The 23,154-nt window shown below is 51.2% G+C and overlaps 1 protein-coding gene across 2 annotated transcripts in view; it reads left to right on the top strand.

Moving 5' to 3' along the window:
- LOC132835253 (ephexin-1-like) overlaps window positions 1–23,154 on the top strand; it is a 48,280-nt gene extending 25,126 nt beyond the window's left edge. For both annotated transcript variants that reach the window (XM_060854638.1, XM_060854639.1), the window contains 11 exons: window positions 5,825–6,078; window positions 11,693–11,853; window positions 12,470–12,622; window positions 13,877–14,006; window positions 15,148–15,222; window positions 15,822–15,914; window positions 18,058–18,212; window positions 18,933–19,094; window positions 19,428–19,519; window positions 20,609–20,713; window positions 22,216–23,154. In XM_060854638.1, the coding sequence (XP_060710621.1) occupies window positions 5,825–6,078; window positions 11,693–11,853; window positions 12,470–12,622; window positions 13,877–14,006; window positions 15,148–15,222; window positions 15,822–15,914; window positions 18,058–18,212; window positions 18,933–19,094; window positions 19,428–19,519; window positions 20,609–20,713; window positions 22,216–22,400 (1,565 nt within the window). In that variant the 3' untranslated portion in view covers window positions 22,401–23,154. The remainder of the gene's footprint in view (window positions 1–5,824; window positions 6,079–11,692; window positions 11,854–12,469; window positions 12,623–13,876; window positions 14,007–15,147; window positions 15,223–15,821; window positions 15,915–18,057; window positions 18,213–18,932; window positions 19,095–19,427; window positions 19,520–20,608; window positions 20,714–22,215) is intronic.

Genomic DNA, 23,154 nt, shown 5'->3' with positions numbered 1-23,154 from the left:
GAGGGTCGGTGTGGACTCAACGGGCTGAATGGCCTGCTTCCACACTGTCGGGATCCTATGATTTTTTTGTTTTGAGAAAGTGAAGGATGTGAGAGAGGACTTTGTGCTGACGGGGAGACGCTCCGAGTGCATTTTGGAAACTCTCTGATGCTGAAAGGGGACTCCGCAAACAGAAACAGAACAAAGGTGAACTTTAACGGAAGGTTCTGGATCGTGTGTCTGTCTGCACCTCCCTTCTAATTGTCCCCTGCCCACGCTTTCCTTTGTACCCGAGTAACACGGTCTCTCACCATGGGGAGGCTCATTTCTCCAGCCTGTGTCAACCAGACCAAGGCTTCATGATTAAAAATATTTTACAGATCTTTATTAAATTGTTAATAAAGATTGGAATTTATCTGCCAGCCGCAGAGTTCATTCTGAACCTGATTGTACTGCGTCAGCCCCCTCTCTCTCTCCCCACCCCCACATCTCGCTATCTTGTCCTTTACCCTATTTTATTGAATATCTATCTAACTGCTGGCGGCTCCTGGCTTTATAAATGACAGGCCATTTGGCCCGTTGTGCTGGGACTAGCTCACTCGCTGTTGGGCCGTTGCAGTGTTCCAGTACTGCTCCCATTTTGAGCCTCCCTGTTGAATCTGTCTCCGTCACCCCTCACGCTGACGCGAAAGGAACAGGAGCAGCAGTGGGCCATTCGGCCTGCGCGGTCTGCTGCTGTTCCGTGTGATCATGGCTGATCATCCCATCCTGCTTTCTCCCTCTGCCCTGCCCCCACACCCTTTGATTAGATTAGACTTACAGTGTGGAAACAGGCCCTTCGGCCCAACAAGTCCACACCGACCCGCCGAAGCGCAACCCACCCATACCCCTACATTTACCCCTTACCTAACACTACGGGCAATTTAGCGTGGCCAATTCACCCTGACCGGCACATCTTTGGACTGTGGGAGGAAACCGGAGCACCTGGAGGAAACCCATCCAGACATGGGGAGAACGTGCAAACTCCACACAGTCAGTCGCCTCAGTCGGGAATTGAACCCGGGTCTCAGGCGCTGTGAGGCAGCAGTGCTAACCACTGTGCCACCGTGCCGCCCACAACCCCTCCAACCCCCCCCCCCAAACAACTGTATCTAACTCCTTTAGAAATATTCAGTAGTTGGGCTGTCAATGGCTTTCCGTGGTACAGAATTTCACAGGCTGCTCTGGGTGAATTCCCCACCCCCTTGTTCATCTATACTCCAGCGCATATAATCCCAACCAATCCAGTTTTTCCTCCTATACCCGGCCTGTCGTGAGAATAGGAGCTGGAGTAGGCCGTCTGGTGCATGGAGCCCATCAATAAAGTCATGGCTGACCTTTTAAATGGACACAGCTCCACTTACCCCGCTCACCCTTGATTCCTTTAATGTTCAAAAAATCTCTACATCAACATTCAACGAGGTAGCCTCAACTGCTTCCCTGGGCAGGGAATTCCACAGACTCTCAACCCTTTGGGTGAAGGAAGTTGCTCCTCAACTCTGTCCCAAATCTGCTCCCCCACTCCCCCCTTATTTTGAGACTGTGCCCTCTCGGTCTAGTTTCACACTCCAGCAGAAACAACTGCCCTGCTTCCAGCTTATCTATTCCCTTCATTACTTAATACATTTCTGTAAGATTTCTTTCCCCCCTCACCCCCATACTTAGTCATAGAGATGTACAACACAGAAACAGACCCTTTGGTCCAACCCGTCCATGCCGACCAGATATCCCAACCCAATCTAGTCCCACCTGCCAGCACCCAGCCCATATCCCTCCAAACCCTTCCTATTCATATGCCCATCCAAATGCCTCTTAAATGTTGCAATTGTACCAGCCTCCACCACTTCCTCTGGCAGCTCATTCCATACACATACCACCCTCTGTGTGAAAAAGTTGCCCCTTAGGTCTCTTTTATACCTTTCCCCTCTCACCCTAAACCTATGCCCTCTAGTTCTGGACTCCTCGACCCCAGGGAAAACATTTTGCCTATTTATCCTATCCATGTCCCTCATGATTTTGTAAGGTCACCCCTCAGCCTCCGACGCTCCAGGGAAAACAGCCCCAGCCTGTTCAGCCTCTCTCTATAGCTCAAATCCTCCAACCCTGGCAACATCCTTGTAAATCTTTTCTGAACGCTTTCACAACATCCTTCCGATAGGAAGGAGACCAGAATTGCACGCAATATTCCAACAGTGGCCTAACCAATGTCCTGTACAGCCGCAACATGACCTCCCAACTCCTGTACTCAATACTCTGACTTCTAAATTTCAATGAATATAGCCCCAGTCTCTCCTCATAAGCCAACCCTCTCAACTCCTAGTGATCTTCCTCTGCACCCCCTCCAGTGCTATGTACATCCTTTCTCAGGCAGGGAGACCAAAACTGTAGGCAGTACTCCAGGGAGGTTCCAGACTCGGTATTGAGTTCAGTAATGTGAGGCACTATCTCCCACATCCTTACCCAACTGCCCCACGCCAGGCCTTGTTATCACAGAGTCTGCTATTGCACACAGCCCATTGTTAACTCCTGATAGTCCTCATTAGCAGCTATTTATTCTCCAAGGAGTGTTATCCACTTCTTTGTGTGTCCAACTGTTCTTTTCCCAGTCTTTGGGCTTTATCACCACTTATTGTTTACTCCTTATGCCTCCCCTCCCCCCTCCTCCCTGCCTCCCGGCCTTCTGCATAAAACTGAACTATTTTGCAGTCACCATCGGGTCTGAGGAAAGGTCGCCGGACCCTGAAACATGAACTCCGCGCTTTCTCCAAGAGCGGTTGCTGAGCTTTTCCAGCCATTTTCAGTGCAGAACTGGCTCGAAGGTAGAAGACCGAGGGTGGTGGTGGAGGGTTGTTTTTCAGACTGGAGGCCTGTGACCAGTGGAGTGCCACAAGGATCGGTGCTGGGCCCTCTACTTTTGGTCATTTACATAAATGAGTTGGATGCGAGCATAAGAGGTACAGTTAGTAAGTTTGCAGATGACACCAAAATTGGAGGTGTAGTGGACAGCGAAGAGGGTTACCTCAGATTACAACAGGATCTGGACCAGATGGGCCAATGGGCTGAGGAGTGGCAGATGGAGTTTAATTCAGATAAATGCGAGGTGCTGCATTTTGGAAAGACAAATCAGGCCAGGACTTATACACTTAATGGTAAGGTCCTAGGGAGTGTTGCTGAACAAAGAGACCTTGGAGTCCAGGTTCATAGTTCCTTGAAAGTGGAGTCGCAGGTAGATAGGATAGTGAAGAAGGTGTTTGGTATGCTTTCCTTTATTGGTCAGAGTATTGAGTACAGTAGTTGGGAGGTCATGTTGTGGCTGTACAGGACATTGGTTAGGCCTCTGTTGGAATATTGTGTGCAATTCTGGTCTCCTTCCTATTAGAAGGATGTTGTTAAACTTGAGAGGGTTCAGAAAAGATTTACAAGGATGTTGCCAGGGTTGGAGGATCTGAGCTACAGGGAGAGGGTGAACAGGCTGGGGCTGTTTTCCCTGGTGCGTCGGAGGCTGAGAGATGACCTTATAGAGGTTACAAAATTATGAGAGGCATGGATAGGGTAAATAGGGAAAGTCTTTTTCCCCCAGAGTAGGGGAGTTAAGAACTAGAGGGCATAGGTGAGAGGGAAAACGTTTAAAAGGAACCTAACGAGCAACTTTTTCATGCAGAGGGTGGTGTGTGTATGGAATGAGCTGCCACAGGAAATGGTGGAGGCTAGTACAATTATAATACTTAAAAGGCATGTGGATGGGTAGATGAATAGGAAGGGTTTAGGAGGATAATGGGCCAGATGCAGGCAAATGGAACGATATTAATTTAAGATATCTGGTCAGCATGTATGAAGGGTCTGTTTCTGTGCTGTAGGCCTCTGTGAGAGAATGGGTAGTGGGAGCTTGGAAGAACGCAAGATGATCCTATTGAAGCATTAAGAATTTGATGGGGTTTGGCGGGGAGTGAGGGGGAGCGCAGAGTAGATGACTGAAGGATGTTGCCCCTGGTGAGGGTGAGTGGGAGGGGAGTCTAAGAACGAGGGGACATGCTTTCAAACTAAAGGCTTTACACTGGAGTTGAGGAAGATGTTTATCTTTCTCTCTTGGACGGCTTTGAAGGTTCGGTAGTTTTCCCTCCCGGTGGGGAGAAGGAGGGGTGGTTGGCTTTGAATATGTTCCAGGACTGAGGTAGAGGGATTTGTCATTGAGAAGGGGGGCGGGGAGTATCACGGGGAATTGAGGCCATAGTTGCCTCAGGGATATTCTGACAGCATCATGGACCAAACCCGAAGGGTTAAATTGTCTACCCCTTTCTTATGGGGGTGGTAGAAGGCAAAGGGCATGTGTGGCAGGAGGTACATTGGGTGGGCACACTGATTCCGAGGGTGGGTGGGGCCCCTCCTTCACCGCCGCTCCCTCACCACCAGACGCCTGGAGGAAGAACGCCTCATCTTCCGCCTCGGAACACTTCAACCCCAGGGCATCAATGTGGACTTCACCAGTTTCCTCATTTCCCCTTCCCCCACCTCACCCTAGTTCCAAACTTCCAGCTCAGCACTGTCCCCATGACCTGTCCGACCTGCCTATCTCATTTTCCACCTATCCACTCCACCCTCCCCCAGACCTATCACCTTCATCCCCTCCCCCACTCACCCATTGTACTCCATGCTACTTTCTCCCCACCCCCACCCTCCTCTAGCTTATCTCTCCACGCCTCAGGCTCTCTGTCTTTATTCCTGATGAAGGGCTTTTGCCCGAAACGTCGACTTTGCTGCTCCTTGGATGCTGCCTGAACTGCTGTGCTCTTCCAGCACCACTGATCCAAAGCCCCCCTCGGTCATGGCTGACTATGGGTTATATCGGTGTTTCTCTAGCTTCCTGCTTCCCTGAAGGGACCAACACTGGAGTGACATTCCTGGTCACAAGGGTCACATCTGTATGTGGTCATTGATCTTGTTTGAGAGGCTGAACAGGCTGGGGCTGTTTTCCCTGGAGCGTCGGAGGCTGAGGGGTGGCCTTATAGAGGTTTATAAAATCATGAGGGGGGCATGGATTAGGCAAAGTCTTTTCCCTGGGGTGGGGGAGTCCAGAACTAGAGGGGATATGTTTAGGGTGAGGGGAGAAAGATATAAAAGAGACCTAAGGGGCAACTTTTCACCCAGAGGGTGGTACGTGTATGGAATGAGCTGCCAGAGGAAGTGGTGGAGGCTGGTACAATTGCAACATTTAAAAGGCATTTGGATGGGTATAGGAATAGGAAGGGTTTGGAGGGATATGGGCCGGGTGCTGGTAGGTGGGACTAGATTGGGTCGGGATTTCTGGTTGGCATGGACGGGTTGGACCGAAGGGTCTGTTTCCATGCTGTACATCTCTCTGACTCTATATCTGCCAGAGCTGCTGCACTCCTTCCTGTGTGCCCACTTGTCTGCTGCAGTGCTCACCGGCCTCCTTCCCCCTGTTTTGAGGTGTCGGCTCAGGGTGCTTCTCCATCTCGTGCAGTCAGCTGCAAGCCTTTCCCAGGGCTCCGTAACGATATCGAACGCCTTCGTGTCCCTTGTGCAGATGGGGACACCCGGTGGGTCTGTTCCCGGCTGCGAGCCCTCCACTGCGGATATCCTTTGGGATGCGGCCTATCTCCATGCATTGGGCACGGCCTAGCCAGCGCAGTCTGTGCTGCCTGGGCCAGGCGCTGGCCTTCCCGCCCAGTACGCACCCGAGGGTGGAGGGTGAAAGGTCGTGTTGCTGTGGTATTTGAGACGATCCACTATGGCTGTGTTTGACCTGACTTTCCTATTCCCCAACCCCCCACCCCCTTGGTTCTAGAACCTTTGTACCAAACGTACAGGGAGACGGTGATCAAGAAGGAGATTAAGCGGCAGACCCTGATGCGAGACTCCAGCAAGACCAGCGAGGATTACGCCTACGAGAGCATCCCCCTGGTCCCCGACGGCGACTCGGCCTCCCTCCAGGCTCCGAGGCTGCAGGCCCTGGTGGGTTCCCTGTGGCAGAACCTGAACGCGGTCCGGCAGAGCGGGATTCTGAACGACCTGAGCCAGCGGGAATGCAGGCTCCAGGAGGTGAGGAGGGATGGCGAGAGTGGGGGAGGGACACGGGGTATTGGGGAGGAGGTGGGGGAAAACTTCTCGCTCGAACGCCGGGAGTTGAGGGGATTTATGGGCGAGGAGACTGGGACTCCAATCTTTGGAATTTAGGAAAAATGAGAGGAGGATCTTTATAGAAACGTATAAAATTATGAAGGGAATAGATAAGTTCGAAAAGAGAGGACGTTTCCTACTGGTGGGTGGAACTGGGAAAAGAGGGCATATCCTCAAAATTAGGGGGAGCGGATTTAGGACGGAATTGAGATGGAATTTCTTCATCCAGAGGGTTGGGAATCTATGCAATTCCCAGGGAAGTCGTTGACCGCTACTTCAGTAAATGCTTTTAAAGCTATGTTGGATATTTTTTGACCAACAGAGGAATTAAGGGTTAGAGCGAGGGGACAGGTGGAGCTGAGGCCACGAAACGATCAGCCGCCATCTTATTGAATGGCGGAGCAGGCTCGAAGGGCCGAACGGCCTGCTCCTGGTTCTTGTGTTCTCACCTTCGTATGACCCTGAGCTACCAACTCTGGGGCGGGTAGAGATAGCTTAGGAGCCCTGTGAAGGCAGGATTCAACAGACGGGAGTTGGAATGGGGACCATTCAGCCCCTTGTCACCTCCATTCCGTTTCTCTGCTATCCTAAGAGCTGATCTGATTGTGCCGCCCTGTCCAATTCCCTACCTACCCCTCCCGATTCCCCCTCAATTTCTCCCTTTGCCTACATCCCTACACTCCGAGGGAAGTGTGTCGGGCACAAATCCGTGAGGGTTAACCAGAGGTTAGCTGGCTATTGGACTACAGGATTCCTCGCGGCAATACTCTGTGGCCGTGCCCGAGTTTCTATTTGTGTCTAAATACATGCGTATCTAGTTATTGATTGTCGCTATATATCTTAAAGATATTTTGTGGCACTTCTAAGAATAAAAAGAAGTGACTCAAGTAAGTGATTACCTTCGGTTCAAACTCGGCTTCAGGGCTTCCGTAAGGTGTTGTTGGCCTCAAGGGGGTCCTGCCCCAAGAACAGCAATGAAGATGGAGTTGCCCCAGGAGACCCTGGTTCCGTTACCGTGGCAGCATCGGAGCTGCGGGCCTACTGTCGCCAGGAGGCCAGGCTCCAGGTCTCCTGCCGCCAAGGGTCAGGGCTGCGGGCCTACTTTCGCCAAGAGGCCAGGCTCCAGGTCTCCTGCCGCCAAGGGTCAGGGCTGCGGGCCTACTGTCGCCAGGAGGCCAGACTGAATTGGGCAGCCATCGTCATGAGTGAGCCCTTTGGTGCATTTCCCTCCCTCTGCCAGGCCTTGATGCCAACTCTGTAGGAGATCCCAAGTGGGAAATATCCCTGTGTCCGACTTAGGAATTCCCGGTCTAGGAAGGGTAGACAGGGCAGGAGTACTGAGGAGACAGAAGGATGTACTCCATGTTGAGCAAACCTCTCGTGAGCATTTCTCCGGCGGTTTAATTTGAGACAGAGCAAACCTTCAAGCAATAGCTGGATTAATCCCTTAGCTCACCCAGGATTTCCTTTTGAGATCGTTTGTACCGTCTACAATGTCTAGCTCCCCTTCCCTGACCCTGTGTTAGGGGGTCGGAGATGAGCCTAAACCGAGAGCTGGGCCAGTTGGTGAGACGGATGGGTAAGATCCCATGGCCGTTATTTTGCGAAGGGGGAGCTGGGAAGCTCTCCTGTGCCACCCACCCCCCGGCCCTGCACCCCACCCCTGGGCCAACAGTTAGCCCCTGAGCAACGTGACAATTATTTGTTTGTCATTTTCCCTTTTCGGGCCTGAAAGGGAGAGAGTTGGTAATGGCTGTGCAAAAATGGCCCACCCAGTTTTCCTCCATCACAGGAATGATGGGTGCTTCAGCGGGACGGTCTCGGGTGGCACTATATCAAGGCAAGATCTTGCCTTCGACCGTCTTGTTGAAGCTTGTTTTTATTTAAGTCAGTGATCTTAATAACGATGGGAATTTGATCAAAGATCTTTTGGACACAGCAGCGCTTATTGGCAGGGATTAAGGTTTGAAGGTCAGCGATGAAGACCCATTTCTCTTCAACAAGGATTTACTGTCATCCACAGTTTATTGGGCCTTGCGTGACATTCTGATGAATGACTACTTTGTTAGTGAAGGTTAAGCATTTTGGGATTAAAGAGGGCCGAATTGAAACTAGAGTTTCTGAGACCGTCCTTAAAAGATGCCATTCATGTGAAAAATCCCGTGTCTCTCATCTCCCACACTGCCTTCTGCAGATTTTTATCGTTCTATTCATTATCTGAAATATTGCCATCCCTTTTTCAAGTTATTTTTATACTGGAAGTGTTCCATATAAACAGGTCACGCTGTAACTGCGCCCCCTCGCCAACAGAGGCGCTGCTGTGCTACCAGTGAGAAAATGGCGGCGCGGCGTATTTACTTCATGGCTGGGGGGGGGGGGCGAGAGGCATTCGCTGTGGGGTTATGGTGGGACATGGGGAAGGTGAGATGGAGGTGGTTCAGGTAGATGGGCTGAAGGGGCCCAGATATTGACCTTTTAAAATAGAGACTGCATTTTATTGGTCAACTCTGCACTGCTGACCCCCTAGCTTTGTAGCACAGGAACAGGCCCTTCAGCCCACCATGCTGTGCTGAACCTGACGCCAAATTTAAACTAATCCTTTCTACCTGTCCTTGCTCCGTATCCTGCTAAATCTTGCATATTTGTGTGCTTATCTGAAAGACCCTTAAATGCCCCTATTGTATTTGCCTCCATTTAAATCAGTGCCTTGATTTAAAAATTCTCATCACACCCCATGCTCCCTCATTATGTCGCCTCCTCTCATCCAACAGCCCTCAAATCTCCGTACTCGTCAGTTTTCTCACCAGTAGTGCAGCAGCGCCTCTGCTGGCGAGTGGGTGCGGTAACAACGTGACCTGTTTACATGAAACATTTCCAGTATAAAAATAATCGGGGGTACCAGAACCGACGAGGGGTAAAAAAGGGGATGGCAGTATTTCGGTATCTGGTCTCTCCATCACTTGTCGATTTGAATTATTCTCTCATTGACTGAGGCCCCACCCTCTGGAAATCTCTCCTTAAACCCCTCTGTCTCTCCCCTTTTTATAGAAAGGGCTGTAATTTCTACCTCATCAGCTTTATTCCTTACTTGCCTGACTTATACTAAGTGTATCTGTAATGCAGTGTAACTTTTTTCTTTATTTTCTCTTTTTCTTTCATACACAAAGATTTTTTACCGAGGTACTTTGTACCTGAGAATGTGGCATGTGTTGGAGACGTTGTACACCGTACTCATGTTGTGGTGTCACTTGATAAACCTAATTCCAATTCTTTTGAGATGTTTCTTAAAGCCAACACTCTTGAACCAAACTTGTCATTCACCATTATTTATGTGCTTTCAGTGTTGACTGTTCCTAGGTAGTTGTTACGAAGGTGTAGAGGTGTACTGTATCTTTAAGAGAGTTGAAAAGCTAGCAAGGGCTGCCTGACAAAGCACAAAGTGTTCTGAACAAGGTAACAGTGTAGAAAATGTGTTGCTGGAAAAGTGCAACAGGTCAGGCAGCATCCAAGGAGCAGGAGAGTCGACGTTTGGGCATGAGCCCTTCTCAAGGTAACATTGCGGTCGAACAGCTAGCAGTAGCCGGGTTGCCATGCGACAAAAACAAATTCAAATTTAGCCAATCCGTTTAAATTATGCCCCGAGATACCAAACTCCAATCAAGTTTGAATTTAGTATTTTCATAATGTTAAAACCAATGAAATGGGGTACGTTTTTGAACAGTTGAGGGAGAACTACCAAAAGATGTAGTCTGCTAGTTTAAGAGCTCTCCGAGAGGAAGTCTGCGTGACAGAACATTGCAACCAACCTGGAGAGAATCTCTGAAGGAGATTTGGCAAAGCTGACCAGTTTTGAAACGTGATTTTCTTTTCTCGTAAATCAAAAAATAATTCTGGGGAGCGAGAGATAAAAGACAGGCTTAAGTTAAAGGAGTTGGAAATCGTTGTTAGTTAATATTCTCTGTTAGACTTAAAGAATAAAGGTGTTAATTTTTACTTTAAATAGTGACTTTTGGGCTAATTCTTTTCTTCCCGAATTTTAACAGATTACTACACAGGATGAATCTTTTCTGTGTTGTTGGTTTAAATTAGCAGAGGGGGTTTACTCTGTGTCCAAACAGTAATGGAGGCAACTATTTTCAAACTGTACTCATTGGGGTTCAGACTAACATTTGGATTCCTAGAGGATTTGACACAGTTGTTCTAGAAAGGTTGTTTTCCCCTTGGTCAGACCAGATGTGATCTCAACGCAGGAGCAGCGCTTGTGATTTCATATAAACCTGTTGGACTATTATCTGGTGTCTTCTGATGCAAACTTTTAAGACAGAGATGAGGGGGAATTTATTTTGAGGGTCTTCGTTGCTAAAGGGATGGATTTGAAAAGCAGGGAGGTCATGCGGCAGTGGAGTGCTATGTACAGTTTTTGTCTCCTTACTTGAGAAACTGGCACTGCAGGAGGTGTTTCACTGGGTTTATTCCACAGTTAAGGTGGTTGGTTTATGAAGAGAGATGGAGTCGACTGGGATTATATGCTGAAAATGTGTTGCTGGAAAAGCGCAGCAGGTCAGGCAGCATCCAAGGAGCAGGAGATTCGACGTTTCGGGCATAAGCCCTTCTTCAGGAATGAGGAGAGTGTGTCCAGCTTGCTAAGATAAAAGGTAGGGAGGAAGGACTTGAGGGAGGGGCGTTGGAAATGCGATAGGTGGAAGGAGGTCAAGGTGAGGGTGATAGGCCGGAGTGGGGGTGGGGGGGCGGAGATCTTAGCCTGCTGGACGCACTTTCCTCACTCCTGAAGAAGGGCTCATACCCGAAATGTCGACTCTCCTGCTCCTTGGATGCTGCCTGACCTGCTGCGCTTTTCCAGCAACACATTTTTCAGCTCTGATCTCCAGCATCTGCAGTCCTCACTTTCTCTTCAACTGGGGTTATATTCATTTGGAATTTAAAAGAATGAGGGAGGATCTTATAGAAATGTATAAAATCATGAAGGGAATAGATAAGATGGAAGTAGCGAGGCTGTTTCCACTGGTGGTTAAAACTAGGAGGCATAGTCTCTAAATAACAGGGGGGGTGGGGAGCAGATTTCGGACTGAATTGAGGAGGAACATCTTCACCCAAAGGGTTGTGAATCTGTGGAATTCCCTACCCAGTTGTGGCTACCTCCGTTGAATGTTGATAAATAGCTTTTGGAACAGCAAAGGAACTAAAGGTGAGGGTGAGTGGAGCTGAGTCCACAAAAAAAATAGGCCGTGATCTTACTGAATGTAGGACAGGCTTGATGGGTCTCCTCCTGCTCCTACTTCTAATGACAGTGAATTTATGGAATTACTTACCACAGAGGCTCAGTTAGTAAATATGTTTGAAGATTGAGGCAGGTTTTTAATGGGGAAGGGAATCTAGGTTTGCAGGGGTGGGGGAGATAGGAAGTTGAGGATAGCCACGATCCCATCGGAGCTGTTGGCCTTCCCGATCTGAAGGTGTGGGCGGTGATTAGATCGGTCTCGGAGGGAGTGACTCAGTGGCCTGTGCTTTGTTGCAGAGTATGTTCGAGGTGCTGACGTCCGAGGCCTCCTACCTCCGCAGCCTGAACGTCCTCATTGAGCACTTCATGAACAACAGGGACCTGAACGACACCATTATCTTACGAGACAAAAAGACCCTCTTTTCCTGCATCACCAGGGTGAAAGAAGTCAGTGAAAGGTACGGCACAGACGACTAAGGTGGACCCAGTCACCACAGGCCTCACCCAGGGGTATCCAACATCGGAGCGCGAGGAGAAACCTCACACGCAGATAGGGGCGAGGTCAGGGTCAGTCCGGGTTTCCGAAAGGGAATTGGCTAAATGTCAGGGAAATGTTCGCAGTGTTCTAGGGAAAGAGCCAAGGAGAGTGGGATCGGGGTAAATTAATCTTGCAGAGAGGAAAGTAAGGACTTGAGAGCCGTCCTCCATGGTGTAACCGTTCTGTGATTCTTTAACACTTGCCTGTTTCCTTGCCGAATCAAGGAGAGATGGCTCAGCAGCTTGCCCTCTGTGAAGCCATTACCACCGGCACCAGCCTAACTGGTACCATGAAAGATTTCCTGGAGACTGCTTCAGTCTTTTATGGGTTTTTATTTTTAAAAAAAAACTGGAAGTGCTGGGCAGCATTGTCACTCACCGTCCTCCCTTAAGCGAGGCCTCAAATCTAGGCCCCGTCGCCATGGCGATCAGTAGGCCCAAGCCAACTGCGGGAAACCTCTGAACTGGCAGATACCTGGCGAGGTCAATATTAACCTGCGAGGAAGATCATTTTTGCCTGTGTCTTTTTAAAAACAGTTTCCTGAAGGATCTTGAAGAGCGGATGGATGAGAGTATCATGATAAACGACGTCTGCGACATAATTTATTTCCACGCCCAGCACAATTTCCAGGTGTATGTTGACTATGTACGTAACCAGCTCTACCAGGAACAGAAGTACAGCCAACTGATGTAAGATATCGTTCTGGTCTCTGACTACGCAGGTTGTTATCCCTGAGATTCACTGTGTTTCAGCTAAGTTTGTTTTTCTCTCTCCTCTTAATCATGGGATTATTGCCTCTCGCAAAGGTGATAGTGGGCCTCCATCTTAAATTGTTGTTAACACGACAAGGTGGGTTCGGATCACCTCCAATAACACCAGGCCCGAAATTAGTCCCAGTTCTCTCTCTCTGTAACCCCCAGCTTCAACAGAGCTCTCTGGCCATCACTGTCTCTCAGGATAGGAGCAGACCGCTCGGCCCATTGAGCCTGCCCTGCCATTCGTGACGATCATGGCTGATCGTCCAACTCCGTATCCTAATCCTGCTTTGGTCCCATTCACCCCAAGGGCTATATCCAGCCACCTCTCGAATACAATCGATGTTTTTTGCGTCGGATCTTCCCTGTGGTAATGAATTCCACAGGCTCGCCGCTCTGTGGGTGAGGAAATGGCTCCTCATCGCCACCCTCATTGGTCCACCTCGTTTCCTCTGATGGTGATGTTTGCTTGTGGGGAAACCCATGTCGAAGTCGCCATCTGAAGGCAGTTGGTGGTTGTTGTTGGTGATAGAGGGGCAGGTTCTGAATGCGATGGCGCTCCCTCTCCCTGGAGGAGTTGGGGAGGGGCGTAGGGATTGTTGGTGTAGGAGGGTAATGGGTCAGTGTGTGTATGGGGGGGGGGGGGGGGGGGAGGGGAGGTGAGAGGTCTGTGAGGGGTGGGATTGTGTGTGTATGTGTGTGTTGGAGGGGTGCTGGAGACGATGGGCTGATGGCCTCACTTTCACCGTGACCCTAACCCTCACCCTGTCACTGTCACTGTCCCTCCGAGAGAGAGAGAGAGAGGGCCCACGGTGGTGGTTGAGTGAGGGGGGGGGGGCGGGGGGGAAGAGAGAGAGAGAGAGAGAGCGCCCATGGAGAGTGAGGGGGGGAGGCCCTGTACTGTCTCTCTCATCTCTCTCTCAACCAACACTGTGGACCTCCTTCTCTGAGGGAGAGAGAGAGAGAGAGAGAGAGAGGGCCCACGGTGGTGGTTGAGGGGAGAGAGAGAGAGAGAGAGAGAGCCCATGGAGAGTGAGGGAGGGAGGCCCTGTACTGTCCCTCAGAGAAGGAGGTCCACAGTGTTGGTTGAGAGAGAGAGAGAGAGAGAGAGAGACCCATGGAGAGTGAGGGGGATAGGCCCTGTCCCTGACTGTGACCCTTGCCGTGACCCTCTCTCTCACCCCACAGGGAGGAGAATTCCCAATTTGCAGCCGTTGTTGTCCGTCTTCAGGAGCAGCCCAAGTGCCAGAGGCTCCCCCTCATGTCCTTCCTGCTGCTCCCTTTCCAGCGAATCACACGCATCAAGATGCTGATCGAGGTAGGCCTGGGGCCTTGGGGGAGGGGCGCTCTGACTGGGAGGGACATCAGCAGTGGAGGGGGGAATGGCCCAGAGGGGGGGGGAGAGAGAGGGCCTTGGTGAGGGGTGGGGAGAGAAGGGGGGGGGTGGAGAGAGAGAGAGAGAGAGGGGGAGAGAGCGTGCCCACAGTGGGTTGGGGGAGAGGGGGAGAAAGAGAGAGGCCACAATGGGGAGGGGGAAGAAGAGAGAGAGAGAGAGAGAGATCATGGGGGATGTGGGGGGGGAGAGGGAGAGAGGACTCACAATGGGTGAGGGGAGGAGGGCAGGGAGAGGGCCCACAGTGGGAGGGATGGAGAGGGAGAGAGGGCCCACAGAGGGTTGGTGGGGAGTGGGAGGGGAGAGAGCGAGAGGCCCCAACAGAGGAGGGGGGCACAGAGAGAGAGACCACAGAGGATGAGGGGGGTGGGGGGTTAGAGAGAGAAAGAGGGCCCTTCAAGGGTGGGGGTCGGGAAGCTGGGAGAAGAGTGTGCCTTACAAGGAATTGCTGAAATTGATCCTAATGGGTTGTGTAACCCACCCAGAGTCGAGGACAACACCCTGGCCATTCAGCCCATGGAGTCTGCCTGAAGAGCATCCCACCCAGGCCCATCCTATCACCATAACCCCACAGGCCTCATGGCCAATCCACCCTAACCTGCACATCTCCTGGACTGTGGGAGGAAACCGGAGCACCCGGACACGGGGAGAATGTGCACACTCCACACAGGCAGTCGCCTGGGTCCCTGGCGCTGTGAGGCAGCAGTCCTTACCACTGAGCTGCCCTGAAATGTGGAGGTTGGGTGTAGGGTGTGGAGAGTGGTCTGTCATGGCTGACCAAACTGCTTTGATTGGGGAGGGACATAATTTGGAAACGGTCAACAAAGACCTGCCTCACCCCATGACCCCCACGTCCCTGAAAGAATATTTTTTAGAAAAAAAAACAAAAGGGGTAGATTCAGCTTGTTGTTATTTCATGCTGCGGTTTGTAGGATTTTTCTGTGCACAGATTGGTTCCCTGAGATTATAGCTCATGAAGCGCACAGCCTTGGCGCTATCAAAATGTAGGCTCCCATGTTGCTTTTAGTGTTGATCCAGGCTCTAAAGATGCTCTTGTCTCCTTCAGAACATACTCCAGCGATCGGAAGTCGGGTCTGTCAATGAGGAAACAGCCTCAAAGGCTCTAGGCCTCGTTTCCAAGGTAAGGCCTGTCCATTAAAGCACTGCCCACAGTCAGCAGTTACTGTCAAACATGGTCATCATATTAGGGACAGCACAGGGTTAGATACAGAGTAAAGCTCCCTCTACACTGTCCTCCATAAAACACTCCCAGGACAGGGAGAGCATGGGGTTAGATACAGAGTAAAGCTCCCTCTACACTCCCTCTCCCATCAAACCCTTCCAGGGACCGGGACAGCAACGAGTTAAGTACAGAGTAAAGCTCCCTTTACGCTATGTCCCCATCAAAAAAACTCCCAGGACAACAACAGCACAGGATTAGATATAGAGTAAAGCTACCTCTACACTGTCTCCCCCCCCATCAAACACTCCCAGGACAGGGATAGCACGGATTTAGGTACAGAGTAAAGCTCCCTCTACCCTGACCCCCCCCCCCCCCAAATCAGGTATCATCTTCCTGATACCCCCTGACTGTAATGGAGTTGCTGTGTGTGTATTTTCCTGGTGACTGGGCTCCTCCGGCCCTCTGGCTGTGTGGACTCTGCTCCCTACCTCCCAGGCAGAGGCCAGCTCTGTCCCGATCCCTGTGTTTTTCCGGTTACAACTTCCGTCTCTTTCCAGATAATTGAAGAATGCAACCGAGAAGTCGGGATAATGAAGCAAATGGAGGAAATGATCCACATCGGAAAGAAGTTGGAATTTGACAAGCTGAAGGTGCAGTAACTAAAGGCCAAGGTTCTGAGACCATACGCCCGCCGGCTGGTGTTTGAACAGCCCCTGACATTCGCAAAGATTGCTCTCTTCCGAAAAAGCAAAGCCTTGACTCTTCCTATCCCACCGTCCCATCAGAGCCCCACGTTGTTCCTGGGCACTGCCTGGATTTGGAACGTTAGGAGCAGGAATAGGCCATTTGGCCCCTCGAGCCTGCCCTGTCATTCAGTAGGACCCGGCTCCCCTTACCCGCCCGCTCACACTGACCCTTAACTCCTTTCCCATTTCAAAATCCATCAACGTTCAACGAATGAGCTCGACTGGGCGGGGAGTTCCACATTCACAACCTTTATCGGGTGAAGGGAATTCCTCCTCAATTCTGTCCTAAATCTGCTCCCCCCTTACTTTGAGGCTATGCCCCTAGTTCTAGTTTCACCCACCAATGGAAACATCCTCCCTCCCTTCCTAATTTTATATGTTTCGGCAAGATTCTTCTAAATTCCAATGAATATAGTTCCAATCTACTCAATCCCTCCTCATAAGGCAACCCCCTCAACTCCAGAATTAACCGAGTGAACCCACTCTGCACCTCCTCCAGAGCTAGTCTGTCCTTTCCCAAGTAAGGAGACCAAAACTGCGCACAGTACTCCAGGTGTGGCCTCACTAACACCCTCTACAGCAGTAGCATAACCTCCCTGCTTTTAAACTCCATCCCCTTTAGCAATGGAGGACAATATTCCATTTGCCTTCTTCATTACTTGCTGCATCTGCAAACCAACTTCATACAATTCATGCGTCAGGACTCCCAGATCCTTCTGCACTGCAGCGTGCTGCAATTTTTTTTCCCCCTTTTTTATTTGTAGATATTTTTATTGAAATTTAACATTTTTGCAAATTTACAAAAATAAACGAAACTCTCAAATACAAACATTGATGTACAATTAAATCATATATACAATAGTCATAATTTAACAAAGAAAAGAGAAAGAAAGAAAAGAAAAAAAGAAACGAAAAAAGAAAGAAAAAAAAAACCTCAACTTTCTACTAATCTAACCTATAACTAACCAGAGTGTATACCTAAGTCTCTTACATGCTCGGAATGTATAAACATCAAATATAATAAAACCCGTATTCGCGCAGGATTCCTCTCCCAAGGGGCCCCGGAGCAGCCCGGTCTGAAATCTTCACTAAATAAAAGCCCTTGTTAGGATGGCCGAAATATCTGCATTTATATAATTCAAAAAGGGCTGCCATATTTTATAAAATAATTCAGTCTTTCGGTGCACCATATTTGTGAGGAAGTCAAGGGGGATATATTCCATAATTAATCTGTGCCAATTTGAAAGTCCAGGGGGGCCCTCAGCCACCCAGTTCACCAAAATATTTTTCCTTGCACAGAAAGAGAGAATAGAAAATAGTCTCTTCCCGTGCATATCCAGAGATGAGAGGTTCGAAAAGCCCAAAAGGAGAGATACAGGGTCCACCCTAATTTCCGTTCCTAAAATTTCTGTCAGGGTATTTGCCACTTTAGTCCAGTATCTGCGGGTTTTCTGACAAGTCCACAGACAATGTGCAAGAGTACCCACCTCTATTTTGCATTTGGGACACATTGGAGATGCTCCTGCCTTAAATTTTGCCAGTCGAGCCGGAGCTATATGGGCCCTATGAAGTATCTTTAGTTGGATAGCCTGAGTTCTGTTACAGATAGCAATTCTTCTAGCATTTTCCCCCTATTTAAACAATTGTTCAATACCGTTGACTGAAAGAACAGCGATATATTTCCACGTCGGGATGGTGAGGGGCTCGGAGGGGAACCTGCAGGGGGTGGGCTGGTGTATCTGCTGCCCCTTGGCCTTCTGGGTGGAAGTGGCCCGTGGGTTTGGAAGGTGCTGTTTGAGGATCCATGGCGAGTTGCTGCAGCGCATGCTGCTACTGAGCGACGGTGCCATAGCGAAGACAGCCTGAGTCCTCCTTGCCCGGGGCTGAATGGCCTCCAGTTTTGTTGCATCTGTTCCGCAAGCCGGCAGATTCTGGGCGCTACCTGAAGGCAGGTGTTTGCAGTTGTCGGTTCCATTTTGCCGGTGTACCAGTGACTCCTGTCTCTCTTTCTCCCCCTTGCCATCCCTGTCGTGATTTTTTTTTTCAGGCTATCCCCATCATCTCTCAGCAACGCCATCTTGAGAAGCAAGGGGAATTGTGGGAGATTGGCTCGCGGGGGAACCTGTTTGCAATGAAACCCAAGCTCTCTCCTCTCTACCTCTTCCTCTTCAACGACCTCCTGCTCATCACCACAAAGAAAAGGTCAGTACCTCTGCGGTGACCCGCTCTTTCACCCGGACCCCGTCTCCATCCTCTTTCTGTAGGCTGCCATTGAACGCAATGGGCAGAGTGGCCTCCTCCTGTGCTGGAAGTGACTCCGAAATGCTCTCCAGCGGCCCCTGGCCAGGAGGGAAACTGGAGATAACTTGGAGAGCTGTAGAGACATCTGACTGAGTCTTCAACATCCTGTCCCTGTAAACCCAACTCTAGTTGGGAAGGGCCACTTGGCTCTGAGGCTTTCCCCAGACCCAGGGAGCACACCCATTCTCCTCACACCCTCGGTCCCTACCTCCCCTCCACACCATCCCTTCCACCCGTCGCCTCCCTCCATCCCTCCCCCATTCTTGGTTCTCCCTCAAGGTAGCCCCTTTTATTACCTCCTCCTTCCTCCATTCTCTAACCCTCCTATCCTTCCTTCCTCCTCATTCACTCCCTCCCTCTCCCTTCCTCCTTTTTATTTGCTAACCCTAACATCCTCGCTCCTTCTCCCTCCGCATGCATGCTCTCGCGTTCTCTCTCGCGCGCTTGCTCCTGCCATCTCCCTCTCTCGCCTGCTCCCTCTCTCGCTCTCGCTCTCGCCCTCGCCCTCTCTCACGCTCTCGCCCTCTCTCGTGCACTCTCCACCCTCCCTCTCCCCTCGCTCCATCCGGTTCAGTTTCCCATTGCCTGCTGTAATGTAGCTGTGCCCTCTCTGCCCGGCAGTGAGCGGTACCAGGTGGTGGACCATGCCCATCGCTCGCTGGTGGAGGTACAGGAATGCCCGGCCAACTCCCTGGGAGCTGGGTTCGCCAACTGCTTCAGGCTGGTGATGCTGGAGAACCACCAGGGCCGGCAGAATGAGCGCCTGGTGAAGACAGCGACCGAGTGAGTACCCACACCCCCCCTGTTTTCCCCCATGTCTGTCTGCGTCTTCTCTGTCTCCCTCCCTCCCTCCGTCCCCACCCCCCGTCTCCATCTCCTCTCCCTCTTCCCCCCCCCCCCCATCTCTGTCTCCTCTCCCTCTCCTCTCCCCCCCCCCCCCCGCCGTCTCCATCTCCTCCCCCCTCCCCCCGACTCTGTCCCCTCTTCACCCCCCCCCACCCCGTCTCCATTTCCTCCCCCCCCCCCCCCCCCCCCCCCACACACCAGTCTCTGTCTCCGTCTCCCCTCCCTCACTCTTCAATCTGATTCTACCCCAACTCCCGTTTCCACCCTCAGGTCTGACCTGCACCGCTGGGTGGATGCCTTAATGTCCGGCAAACGGAACCTTCTGGAAGATTCCGACGACGACAAAATCTACGAACGCTGGGGTAAGATCACGCTTGTGGTTCCCTGCACAGCGTCGCTTCTCCTGCTGGCCCAGTGAAACCTGGGGAGGGGGTGGGGGGGGGTGGAGCTGACTTGCATTTACGTAGCACCCCACATGGGGCGAATTGGATTGTGGGCTCTGGGGTGGGGTGGTCTCCACTGGCTGGAATATCTCAGGATAAGGTGTTGACTATTTCCAGACTGCGACGAGGAGAAAATTGGGAGGCTGGCGTATCTCTGGAATTCTCCTGCCTCCCCCTCCCCTCTGCCCCACACACACACACACACACACACACACACACACACACACACACACACACACACACACACACACACACACACACACACACTCTCAGACCCTCTGTCACGGAGACTGGAATCGATCGATGTTTGATCTTATGGGGGAGCAGGCAGGTGTTGAAGACCGAGATCGGACACCTCGACCATTCTGTGCTAGTATGGAATGGCGGAGCTGGCTCGATGGGCCAAACAGTCCGCTCCTGCTCTGGTTTCTGGTAATCCGCTGGGAGAGCGTACTGTGCACTGGGTCACGTTGTCTCCAAACGCTCTGTCTCCAGCGACGCTACAACTCCGAACCTACTGGGGAGGGAAGGGCTCAGGACTCGGGTCAGGGAGCGAGCGGGAAAGGGCTGGGAGCCGAGGTGTGTTGTAATCGGGAGTTAGTGTCGGGAGTTGTGGACTGTTAGGAATTGTCAGTCGCTCACTCTGTGTGTCTCTGTTTGTGTGTGTCTCTGTGTGTCCCTCGGTGTGTCTGTCCCTCACTGTGTCCCTGTGTGTTAATGTCTGTCCCTCTCTGTCTGTCCCCTTCTCTGTGTGTCCCTCAATGTGTCCCTGTGTGTTAATGTCTGTCCCTCTCTGTCTGTCCCCTTCTCTGTGTGTCCCTCAATGTGTCCCTGTGTGTTAATGTCTGTCCCTCTCTGTCTGTCCCCTTCTCGTGTGTCCCTCAATGTGTCCCTGTGTGTTAATGTGCGTCCCCTTCTGTGTGTGTCCCTCTGTCTGTCCCTGTGTCCCTGTTGTGTGTGTGTGTGTGTGTGTGTGTGTGTGTGTGTGTCTCCCTCTCTCGGATACAGACTGTCCCCAGGTCCAGTGCCTGGTTGCCTACACGGCCCAGCAGACAGATGAACTCAGCTTGGAGCCGGCTGACGTTATCAACATCACCAGGAAATCGCCAGAGGGTGAGGCAGCTTCACTATGACCAAGCGGTTAGCCACGTACCCACATGCCGCCCCTCCCCCCGCCCCCTTCGTGGAAAATATTCACCATCCTGACCCTCCTGAAAATACTGACACACACTCCGCCTTCCCCTCGGGGATCTCCCTGTAAATACTGACACGCTCCCCTCTCCCCCCACCCCGTAAATACTGGCACACACCCCCCTTCCCCTCAAGGACCCCCTCCTGTAAATACTGACACACTCGCCCCTCCCCTCGGGGATCTCCCTGTAAATACTGACACGGGGTGGGGGGAGAGGGGAGCGTAAATACTGGCACACACCCCCCTGCCCCTGGGATCCCCTGTAAATACTGATGCACTTCCCCCACCCCCCCCCCCCCACCCCCAGTAAATACTGACACACTTCCCCCCCCTCCCCTCCCCTCGGGGATCTCCCTGTAAATACTGACACACTCCCCTCTCCCCCCACCCCGTAAATACTGGCACACACCCCCCTGCCCCTGGGATCCCCTGTAAATACTGATGCACTTCCCACCCCCCCCTCCCCCCCAGTAAATACTGACACACTCCCCCTTCCCCTCAAGGACCCCCCCTGTAAATACTAACACTCCCCCCTTCCCTCAAGGACCCCCCCCTGTAAATACTGACACACTCCCCCCCGGGACCCCACCCCGTAAATACTCACAAACTTCCCCCCTCCCCTCGGGGACCCCCCACCTTGTAAAGACTGGCACACTCGTCATAAATCTGAAATATCTGCTTTGTAAGATGCAAAGTTTGAGTAAGGTGAGGGGGTGAGGTATGGAAGACATATGGGTGTTGTCAGGATCCTACAGACGGAACTAGCTTTAATGCAATCACTGCTCAGTGGGTAGTGAGCGACAGTATTGTTTTGGTGAGATGATCCTGTGACCAGGGTGCCCTGTTGGTACAGAGTGAACTGTAAAAGCCAGTGCAGAAGTAGATCAGAATAACCTCCTTAAACCTCGGGGTAAATCTTGTGGGATTATTTGGGATTGCTCCATTTTTGGAACTGCAAACAAAAATAATTCTTTTATTTCCAGCTTCTGATGTCCCAGTAGCCTGATATCTTAGGCCGAAACCTTTTATCAGAGTCTAACTCAAATATTTAATGAGGGCCCTGTCAGGGATTTGTTTTTTAATATATAAAAGAAACACAAACCGCCTCGCCCTAAAGAGTTTCTAATATTTGACTGGTATAGCAGAAGGTTCTAGAAGGTGCCAGTTCTTAAATTGAGAGACACGAGGGTCAGATACAACCAGAGGGAGCGTGGGAAACCTTTTTTTAATTTGTCAATTGCCCTTTTTTAAAAAAGGGAATGCGATAATTATCGGGAGAGGATTGTAGACAAAGTGGTGAGGGGCAGAGGTAGAGCCGAGAGGGAGTGAGGCAGTTTGTTTCAGCAGTGGGCTATCGTTGCAACCTATGGCCTGCTTCACTATTCTGCGCCCCCCCCCCTTTTTTTTTTCTCTCTGTCCCCAGGTTGGTACGAAGGCTGCAAGCTGTCAACCGGGCAGAAGGGCTGGTTTCCGAGTGCAAACGTGCAGGAGATCACCAACGAGCACGTGCGTAGGCGTAACCTGAGGGAGCGGTACCGCCTCCTACAGGCAGCGCAGCATCAGGTCCAGGACGGGGCGGGTACCAACAAGGTGAACACCTCCCTCTGAAAGGCCGGGACGGGGCTAAAGTAGGGCAGGCGCCTACACATCAGTGACATTGCTCAGTCTGGCCTAAGCAGAGGCCTGTTGGCAGGCTTCAAAACACAGAGCATAACCATGGCAACCAGGAAATCGGACGGTGCTGCTTTTATCTGGACTGCTTTCGTTTGGGGATGAGAAGGGGAGAAGAAAAAGGGACAAACACTATGCGTGAATTTACCTCAATTTGTTCTTGGCTCCATGCAAACCATTCTGCCACTTCTGGTGATGCCCTACTGGTGACCTTTAACCTTGTAGCTCAACCCTGGCAAGGAGATGAATGCCAACTTTTTTTGTTCGGGTGCCAACCCCAGAGGAAAGCTCTGCAACCCCGTGTTCTTAGCACCATTTTCCAGGTAGGCCCGAAGCCTCGATTTCCAGAGAACAAGATCCTGTGACCGTTGGTGGTGGTGCTTGGTGTGAGGAGTCGGTCATGGCGCCAGCCATGTTGGAAGCGGTGGAAGATGTGGATGGGGAACAGATTGGAACTGAAGGATTTCTCTCGGAGCTGAGGGGACAGCGCAGTCAATGGTGTTGGGGGGGAGGGGAAAGCATGGAATCATACTCTCTTGGAATGCCTCGTGTTAGGATTTCTGCGTCTGTGAGTGTGTGTGCGTGTGTGTGTGTCACGGCTCCCTGTGGTGTTCACGCTCTCTCATGTTTTATGTATTTTTATTGTAAAGAAAAGCATTAGACAGCAAATACACTCTGACTGACTGACTAA

This window comes from Hemiscyllium ocellatum, chromosome 44 (genome assembly GCF_020745735.1).
Source record: "Hemiscyllium ocellatum isolate sHemOce1 chromosome 44, sHemOce1.pat.X.cur, whole genome shotgun sequence".
Classification (NCBI taxonomy): Eukaryota; Metazoa; Chordata; class Chondrichthyes; order Orectolobiformes; family Hemiscylliidae; genus Hemiscyllium; species Hemiscyllium ocellatum.
The sequence above is the reverse complement of the archived record's forward strand: the minus strand, read 5'-3'. Positions and strand labels throughout refer to the sequence as shown.